The 10081-nt window shown below is 33.2% G+C and overlaps 1 protein-coding gene across 1 annotated transcript; it reads right to left on the reverse strand.

The window, feature by feature from the left end:
• Positions 1 to 2430: 2430 nt before the first annotated feature.
• Positions 2431 to 5045, reverse strand: LOC111909432 (heat shock cognate 70 kDa protein 2). Its single transcript, XM_023905249.3, has 2 exons — positions 4734 to 5045; positions 2431 to 4298 (listed from the first exon to the last, which is right to left on the reverse strand). Exons 1-2 carry the CDS (start codon positions 4945 to 4947, stop codon positions 2572 to 2574), a joined length of 1941 nt encoding a protein of 646 aa, XP_023761017.1. The 5' UTR covers positions 4948 to 5045; the 3' UTR covers positions 2431 to 2571.
• Positions 5046 to 10081: the final 5036 nt, after the last annotated feature.

A 10081-nucleotide genomic window follows, 5' to 3' on the forward strand; every position in this document is an offset into this window, starting at 1 on the left:
GTCATAGGGTAAATCTCCTTATCGTTGGCAATCCCCATATAAATCATCGATATAAAGAGATATTCCACCAACGAACGGGCACATCATTAGAGTAGACCAAAGGAAAGAGGATTGGGATGGATTGTTTAATGCCTCGACCGGATGAGGCTATGGAATGAATAGGGTTTTTCCGTTTAGTCACTCTTAGTCGGCTCCTTAAGTTTCCACCATTGAACGTGTGGTTACAATTCTTGTTTTCCTGTTTCAATTTCCGGGAGTGAATGTAGGAAGTGCAGACGGTGGATCAGGTGTGAACATTCAACCAAAGGCGTCTTGGGGATCGGCAATAGCTAAGCATTGTGGCCATCACAGTTCCAGCTACGTATGGCTGGCGTACAACCTACGGGCTTCTTAGACAAAAGAAAAACAAGGCTTGCTCTGACCAAGACTCCGCTTTTTGCTCCGTCCGTGGAGCGTATAAATTCCTGGAATGTAGATAGACCAAAAGAGGGAATGAAGGGATAGGAATAGGAATTATAGTACCATTAGAAGAAGGGGCACCTATGAGAACATCTCTACTGACGAACCATTTCAATAGTACGGGTGTTGCCGTGCCACGAGGCACGACCATGGAAGTAATGAAAAAGAAAAAGTTTTGTAGTTGGACCATCTGTTCTATCCGTTCGAGTTTTGCTTCTATAGAGAAGATGAGACGCTAAAAATGAAAGTGTTTGCAACGCATACCGAAAGGGTACCAATGAAGCCGACCATTAATGACTAGTTCGAAGACCAAGAGCGGTCTGATCCAAAAAGAAAGCGTGACCTTTAAGGTAGAGGTAATCCGAACTTAAGGCGGAATCCCTCATCGGTAAAGTGGGAGTAGAATTCACGGTATATTTGTGAATTTCTACCGCTTTGGTTTATATCCTGAATAAAGAAAATCAGACTCCCGTCCATGATATCCCGTTGGAAGGAATGTTGCAAAGAGCTCACCGGCTCCACCTTATCCTCAAGGAAGTCGTACGTCTCCGCCCTTATATTCGTATATGGCGAAAGTTCCATGATACGATAAATATTTTGCTCGCCAAACATAGTATGAGAAGAATGACAGAGTATGATTTCAGGTTAGATAGTAACCGTTATAAACATTGTTTTCAAAACCGGACCGGTTCAACCGGGAACCAGTGAGGCAACCGGTTCTTTAATACAAAAAACCCGCCTAAAAGCAAACCGGGACCAGTGAGGCAACCGGTTCTATAATACAAAAAAAAAAAAACCGGCTAAAAGCAAACCGGTAAGAACCACTGGTTCAACCGAAAACCGGTAGCGAACCGAACTGGTCAAACCGGAGAAAACCGGTCTGAAGAAAAAAAAAGTTATAACACTTTATACTTGAAAAAAAAATAAGACACGCCTTTTATGGGAGATCCATGCTCAAGTTTGTGAACCATTTAGACATTTAGCCTCCATTCCTTTTATAGAGCTTTCAAGACTTCCAAGTTATGTTTTTAGTCTCTCTCACTTTCAAATGACTACCAAGTACTTTTATTTTTATTTTTTTCAAATGTTTCAAAATTACCGAATATTTTTTTTTAGTTTTTACGTAATCTTCATAATATATTTTAAAAAACTCAAATATAAATTATCAGAGGTTGGTTTTGTTGTTTATTTTAAAAGTTTAAATATATATATATATGTCGTCCGGTTCATCCGGTTTTTGAGACCTGTTCAACCGGTCGAACCACTTGAACCATCGACCCAATACTGGTTCGATGTCCGGTCCGGTTTTCAAAACATTGGTTATAAAGGACTTGAACTAGAAGGACTTAACCATCTTTTGTTATTTTTTGTAGAAGAAAAACTCTTTCTTTTTCTCTTCCAAACCCCAATCTCATCATTTTTTGAGTTTCGGAGTTCAAATCTCATGTCCTCCGCCACTGAATCATTCATGGCTTCTAGACACGAATTTGTGAAAGACACGAGATCTGAACTCCGGTTGGTTTCTACTTCGTTTAAGTTCTGATAGATGCTTTAGTTTTCGGGTGGCTGTTAGACCTGCAATTCGTATATTCGTGCCATAAAAACATATCAGCCACAAGTAACACGGCTTCTAAACACGAATTTGTGAAAGACACGAGATCTGAACTCCGGTTGGTTTCTACTTCGTTTAAGTTCTGATAGATGCTTTAGTTTTCGGGTGGCTGTTAGACCTGCAATTCGTATATTCGTGCCATAAAAACATATCAGCCACAAGTAACACGATATGATTACGCGAATAAAATAAGCTTTATCTGCAATTCATCTATTTGTGCCATAAAAACGTGTCAGCCACGAATGACACGATACGATTACACGATAAGAAATAAACTTTATCTCATTTTTTTAAGATGTCATTTTGGGTTTTAAACAGATTAAACGTTGTTATCACACTAAATTTTGCAAAGCCCAAAATTAGTAAGTAAAAACTTCCATTATAAGAATAGAATTAATGGGCTGCTTATCAGCCAAACAAAATAAATCCCATAACTTTGGGTATACCAAAAAAAGACTTACAAAAAAAACATAACGTCTTGAATCAATACCAACAAAAACTTAGTCAACCTCTTCAATCTTAGGGCCAGCACCACCACCGGAAGGAATATCCTCATCCATCGATCCACCTGCACCAGCCTCACCACCCTGATACATCTTGGCAATAATTGGGTTGCAAACACCCTCAAGCTCCTTCACCTTATCTTCAAACTCATCAGCCTCAGCAAGCTGATTTGCATCCAACCATGAAATAGCTTCATCAATTGCATCTTCAATCTTCTTCTTATCAGCAGGACTCAACTTCTCCCCAATCTTCTCATCCTTGATGGTATTCCTCATGTTGTAAGCATAATTCTCCAATGTGTTCTTCGCCTCCACCTTCTTCTTATGTTCCTCATCCTCAGACTTATACTTCTCTGCCTCCTGAACCATCTTCTCTATCTCTTCCTTTGAAAGCCTTCCCTTGTCATTTGTAATAGTAATCTTGTTCTTCTGCCCTGTTGTTTTATCCTCAGCGGATACATTTAGAATACCATTTGCATCAATGTCAAAACACACAGTGATCTGTGGGACCCCCCTTGGTGCTGGAGGAATCCCAGAAAGCTCAAACTTCCCAAGCAAATTGTTGTCTTTGGTTCTCGTTCTTTCACCTTCATAAACCTGAATCAAAACCCCTGGTTGGTTATCCGAGTAGGTAGAAAACACCTGTTCTTTTTTGGTTGGAATAGTTGTGTTCCTTTGAATGAGAGTTGTCATAACACCACCGGCAGTTTCTAGACCCAAAGAGAGAGGAGTGACATCCAAAAGAAGCAAATCTTGAACTTTTTCGTTACCCTCACCACTCAAAATAGCCGCCTGGACTGCAGCACCATAAGCCACCGCCTCATCCGGGTTGATGCTTTTGCAGAGCTCCTTTCCATTGAAAAAATCTTGAAGAAGCTGTTGTACTTTGGGAATACGGGTAGACCCACCGACAAGAACGACTTCGTGGACTGTGCTTTTGTCCATCTTTGCGTCTCTCAAACACTTTTCAACAGGCTCCATACATTTTCTGAAGAGATCCATGTTCAGCTCTTCAAATCTGGCACGGGTTATGGTGGAGTAGAAATCGACACCTTCATACAAAGAGTCTATTTCGATTGTGGTTTGAGCGGTGGACGATAAAGTCCTTTTAGCTCTCTCGCAAGAGGTTCTTAACCTTCTCAGAGCTCTTGGGTTTCCGGTGATGTCTTTCTTATGCTTTCTTTTGAACTCTTGAACGAAATGGTTGACCATTCTGTTGTCAAAATCTTCTCCACCGAGATGAGTGTCACCGGCGGTTGATTTCACTTCAAAGATACCTTCTTCGATCGTCAAAAGAGACACATCGAAAGTACCACCACCGAGGTCAAAGATAAGAACGTTCTTCTCTCCGACGCTCGTTGCTTTCTTGTCTAAACCGTAAGCAATTGCAGCGGCGGTTGGCTCGTTGATGATACGCATGACATTCAGACCGGAGATGACACCGGCATCCTTGGTGGCCTGTCTTTGTGAGTCGTTGAAGTAAGCAGGAACAGTGACGACGGCGTTCTTTACCGTTGATCCGAGAAAAGCTTCAGCGATTTCCTTCATCTTGATGAGAACCATGGACGAGATCTCCTCTGCAGCAAATTGTTTTTCCTCGCCTTTGTAATTGACGGCGATCATTGGCTTCTCAGCTGGGCCGGGAGTGACCTTAAAAGGCCATAACTTGATGTCGCTCTGTACAGAGGCATCGCTAAATCTCCGACCAATAAGACGTTTTGCATCTGTTACAGGACAATTAAAGTAAACATAAGCTTTGGTCCAAGATTAAACTTAAATTGATTGATACAGATCTACGAACAAAAAACAATTATTGAAAGTCAATGATACATGACAAACTGACATTGATTGATGTAGATCTATGAACATAAAACAATGATTGAATTTCAAAGATACATGACTAAGTCACCAGCAAATCTGGAGAATGGAGATTGAAAGGTTAAATATTGACTCGCTTTTACAATCTCAAAGTTCAGACTACATAGATTTGGAATTGAGAAAGCCTTTTAATTGCATATAGCAACCTATTAAACCTTCTAAACAGAGTTTCCAAACGCAATCAATGTAAACAATCAGCTTATAGTAAAAATTTAGACATTCTAACCCTACATAAACAAATAAGATCTAACATGAATTAAAGTCGAGAAAGAAGAACTAACCAAAAACAGTATTTGTAGGATTCATCGCCACTTGGTTCTTAGCAGCATCACCGATCAACCTTTCGGAATCGGTAAAGGCAACGTAAGATGGCGTTGTCCTGTTACCCTGATCATTGGCAATGATCTCCACACGATCATGTTGCCAAACGCCGACACAAGAATACGTAGTTCCGAGATCGATTCCAATTGCTGGACCTTCACCTTTGCCTGCCATTGTATTCGGACTAATGGAGAGAGTTTGTGTAGGCGACTCTACTATTGATTTTAGGGTTTGTGTGAGAAAGATAGATGGAGAGAAAGACTATTATATAAGAAAAGAGGCGTGGTTGTAAGGAAAAGTATAAATAGGGTTTTAGAAGATGTGTTGTCGATTCTAGAATGTTCTACGACCGTTGAGATCAGATTCAAAATGTAAAATCGACGGCTGAGATTGATCAAGGAGGGAGTGTTCAATATTGGTCTACGTAGGGTTCATGTTTCACTTGATTACTTCCAGAAGAAAGACGTCGGCTCCACAATTTGTTGTGAACAATTTCTTCGTTAAGTTCTAAAAGAATATCTTATGGGCTGGTCCAACTTAGGTTTGAGGCCCATGCCAACAACAAAGAATAAGACCTTTTAAATCTATACAGAATAGCAAAAAACACATAAAACTTAGGTGGTTTTATGTGGTTTGTTTTCTACGAGACAGTTTTTGGATCATATTTGTAACCTTCTGTACTAGAGGAGGTGAATCATATATTTGTTGTCTGAAAAAAAAAAAAAAAAGTTGTTTGTTTTTTTAACATCTACAGGCTACTAAAATAAATTAAAATATAAATAAATTGATTTTTTTAAACTAAAAAGTGATTTTTTAATATATTTATGACTTTGTTATAAATAATTAAAAAATCTAAATCAACTTTTATGTTTTATTGTATAAAAAGTGAAAATAAAAATGGTACAAATTAACGTATATATTTGATAAAAACAAAAAGTTTTGATCAAAAAGTTATGCCTAAACATTGTAATTAGGAATCAAAGAATTTAATATATAAATGAATGGAAATAAACTTCAATTTTTTCAGTTAAATCAATTAAAAATGTGTCATAAATATTTTTTCTAAGAAATTAACGATGTTTTATTAAATAATGTTTTATAAAATTTGGCACAAACAATAGAAGAATATACAAATATTTTTTCATATTTATATAAACAAATTCAACGACCATTATTGTAATAAACTTTTATTTATAAATTTGTCAAAAATATCATGCTTGTGTTGTCGAACTTTTTTTTTAAGTACTGTAACTTTTTTTTTTCAAATTGTCTATCATTAATAAAGTTGGAAAAAACATAAATTCAAAAAAAACTAAAAAAAATAAAGTATATGTGTTTTTTAGGCTAAAATATGTCTGAAGATGTTAAAAGACTCTGATTCACATCTGTGCGAAAAAAGAGGGCGCTCAGACATTTTTAGGTCTGCAGTCTTCAAAAAAACAAACAGTCTGCGAAGGCTAATGTCTGCGTGTGGTCTACATATATATATATATATATATATATATATATATATATATATATATATATATATATATATATATCATTATCATCATTTCATTATCATTGTCATTATCATTATATACTTATAAAGCTTGCATTTTTTCTTGAACCACATTCATTTGAAACTCTCATGACTTTTCAATTTCTTTTCTAATAATTAGTATAAGTTGGTTAATAAGGTTAAATAAATATCAAACATAAAGTGTAATCATATATAAACTAAATTTCAGTATTAAAAAAATATATATATTCTTCTACTTATAAAGTTTGTTTTTAACTTTTAACACATTATACTTAATTTATTTAGTATAATATATTGTATGTAAACCATTATCATTCTAAAACTACAACTTTTGATCAATTTGTATAAAATACTTAAATTATTAATTTAAATATAACCTTACAGGGTCAACTTAAATATAAAATTTAGTTCAACTTAAACAACCCAAATAATATTTTATAAATAGTTAAAAGCGATAAATTGTAGTGTCTTTCTAATAATGATTATAAATTGGTTAATAAGGTTAAATAAGTATCAAACCTAAAGTGTAATAAAAAATAAAGTAAATTTCAATATTAAAATAATATTTTTACTTCTACTTGTAAAGTTATGTCTTCAACTTTTAACATATTATACTTAATTTATTAGATTTAATATGTTGTTGTATGTAAATCATTATCAGTTTAAAGCTACAACTTTTGAACTGTATGTACAAAATACTTCAATTGTTAATTTAAATATAACTATACAGGGTCAACTTCAATATAAATTTCAGTTTCATTTAAAAAAACTCAAAGAATGTTTTGTGAATAGTGAAAAATCATAAATTGTAGTGCTAAATGCAAAAACTAAATTGTAATATCAATTCACTAAAATATTTCCTAAATATATTTTTATAATCGTTAAAAGTTTTGAAATAAGTAGCTTAAAATAATTTACAATAACAAAAGTTAAAAATAACTTTATATAAATGATTATATTGTTACCTTTAAAATAAAGAAAAAATGTTTAATGTTTTAAATGACACTGATGAAAATTAAAATGTTAACCAAAAAAATTTAAAACTGAATTAACAATAACAACAACTCTAAATAATATTAAACCATATATTATATTTAATTTTATTCATAAGTAACCCGCAAGTAGAGGTCATTCAAAAGATTGAGATTATACAGTTTTAATATATATATATATATATATATATATATATATATATATATTATCATATAATTCAAAATAATCAATATACTATATCTACTTCGTATACGAATTATTATATCAGATTTAACAACGACATTATTGTTATATTTAAAAAAACATATATTTGTAAAGATTTCAACTATATGGATGCTTCTGCGCCTAGTATATATATATATATAATCGAACCATATGTATTTGATTAATCAAAATTAGAAATCGGACCATTTTTTTAATAATGATTTGATTAATTCAGTTTTGATTTGGTTTTCTGATTCACCCATAATGAAAGATAAACTTTTGCTTATACATGCATTTTTTGTTGCTTTTGACGTTTAATTATTGCATGGTAAAAAAATTATATAAAATATATTTACATAAATTTACTCTTGTGAGATCTTTTAGATAATCTGTTTATATATATATATATATATATATATATATATATATATATATATATATATATATATATATATATATGAATACTTAGATGTTATGTTTTTTTTATGATAAAAAAAACAATAAACTAGAATTCCTACCATTAAAAAATCACAAAAGAAAAAGCTAAACATAATCTTCCAAATCCATGGTTACACGCAGTGTGTTGTAAAAATCGCCGAGTTGGCCGATTACTCCTCCGTGTACTCACTACTCGACTTCTTAACTGAGTGGTGCTATAAAAATCAGTCAATTCAATGATTAATATGTGTAACATAATGATTTATTATTTAACACACACACATTGATTATTACTACATATATATCTTAAATTCTCATTAATTATTCTCGAAGTGAGACCATTATGTGTTTTTTTAATTTTTGTGTATTCACATGTATCTAATTTTATTATATATTTCAATCAACTTATGATTTTAACTTATGATTTTGACATATATAATTTCCCTAAAAATATTTCTAAATGAATTACCAAATCCGAGTACTCCTGAGTACTCGCTACTCGGTAGTCGGTCGAACAGGTACCGAGTAACGAGTTTTACAACCTTGGTTACACTACATGACACAAAAAAATCTCATTGTTAAAGAGACCAATTTAATTCTTGGAAGTTAAAAGGATTAGTTGAAAAAAATGTCAATTGATAATAAAAAACTTGGATTATTGAATTATTTAGATGTCATCTCTAAACCATTCAACATTCAACACATTTAATATAAGCTTTTGAACGATATATTAACTACTCAAAATCATGTAAACAATCAAGGACCTTACACTCCAGAATACATTAAGTTATTGGAATCATTAAACATCGTATGTTCAATTTCTCAATCGTCCCCTTAGTCTAATATGAGCAGTTAGGACCATTTTAGTTGTCAAAAACAAGTTTGAGACCGGTGTGACACATTCGGTTTTATATATATCACGTCTCCATATAATTGTTCATGTAAGGTTTACAAGATGCCTATAAAATGTTTTCGACCCTTCAAATGGTCATGAATGGTCGATAAACATAATTCATATATTTTTGTAAAGTCAGGGTCAGTCCATTGGTTTATGATGCCTAAGGCAAGATAATAAAATAATGCCCTTATTTTGTACTGAATAGTCCTAACACATTTATAATTTTTTTTTAAACAAATATGCAAATAACTTATACTTCAAGAAAATGCATATTAATATAAACAAACACAATCCCAAAGGCATAAAGTGTCATATGGATAAAGTATCTAAACTGATAATGGTGTGTGTATATAATGAGGTTTTGAGGCTCATGCGTTGTGATAGGTGTTTAAGCAACGTCTTTTGTGATGTAGCATTTGAGTTATGTTAAAATGTGTGTCGCAAAATCATAAATAGCAAACAAAGATAACAAACCCTCGGGAATCATTGATGTTGTCTATACTTTCTAGTTGTACTCCAGTAGCAAATAAAGATAATATACCTTCCCCATTATTCTGATGTCTTCCTATTATTCATCATCATCATATTCCAATCTATTTCGAACCCCGAATTCCTATTTCCCCACCACCTATTTTGGCTATTTTCTAGTTTGATTTTGAGATGCTTGTTGTTGGAACAAAATATTTGGAACAATTTTGTTGGTTCTCCTCTAAATACTGCCAAACAATTCTATACTGCAAGTGAAAATAGGCAAATGGACAAGTCATGATCTGAAATAGGGATGAGAATTTGGCCCGAAAACCCGAACCAAACCGAATTAGACCCGAATAAGCATTTCGATTCGGTTTTCGGGTATCTATATAAGGCTTATTCGGTTTTCGGGTTATTCGGTCCGGGTTACCCGAATAAGGGCTTATTCGGTCCAAAGAACCGAACCGAATATGAAGAGTCGTTTTTTTCCCTTGCACAATTTATGTATTCGGTTCTGTGATCATCACAATCGATCCCAAAAAAACCAAATCGAAGATCGTTACTAATCAATCTTTCAATGTGTTATTATGTATGTTACTCATTGAAAATTGGATGTGTTAATCAGCTACTCAATCTTTAAATGTGTTATTATGTATGTTATCAATTGAAATTTGAATGTGCTATGTTAACAGTTAACTTTTTTTCTATAAGTCCAAGCAATGGGGACTTTGACCTTGAATAAGAGAATTTAATGAAAACAACCATATATGTTCTCTTACTTT

The sequence above is a fragment of the Lactuca sativa genome, chromosome 8, assembly GCF_002870075.4.
Source record: "Lactuca sativa cultivar Salinas chromosome 8, Lsat_Salinas_v11, whole genome shotgun sequence".
NCBI lineage: Eukaryota > Viridiplantae > Streptophyta > Magnoliopsida > Asterales > Asteraceae > Lactuca > Lactuca sativa.

What these genes read in the sequence shown, in the direction of transcription:
- LOC111909432 (XM_023905249.3), bottom strand. Translation starts at nt 4,947, where the DNA reads ATGGCAGGCAAAGGTGAAGGTCCAGCAATTGGAATCGATCTCGGAACT. An exon ending in TCCTACAAATACTGTTTTTG is followed by an intron (nt 4,299 to 4,733) that starts GTTAGTTCTTCT and finishes GTCCTGTAACAG; the next exon opens with ATGCAAAACGTCTTATTGGT.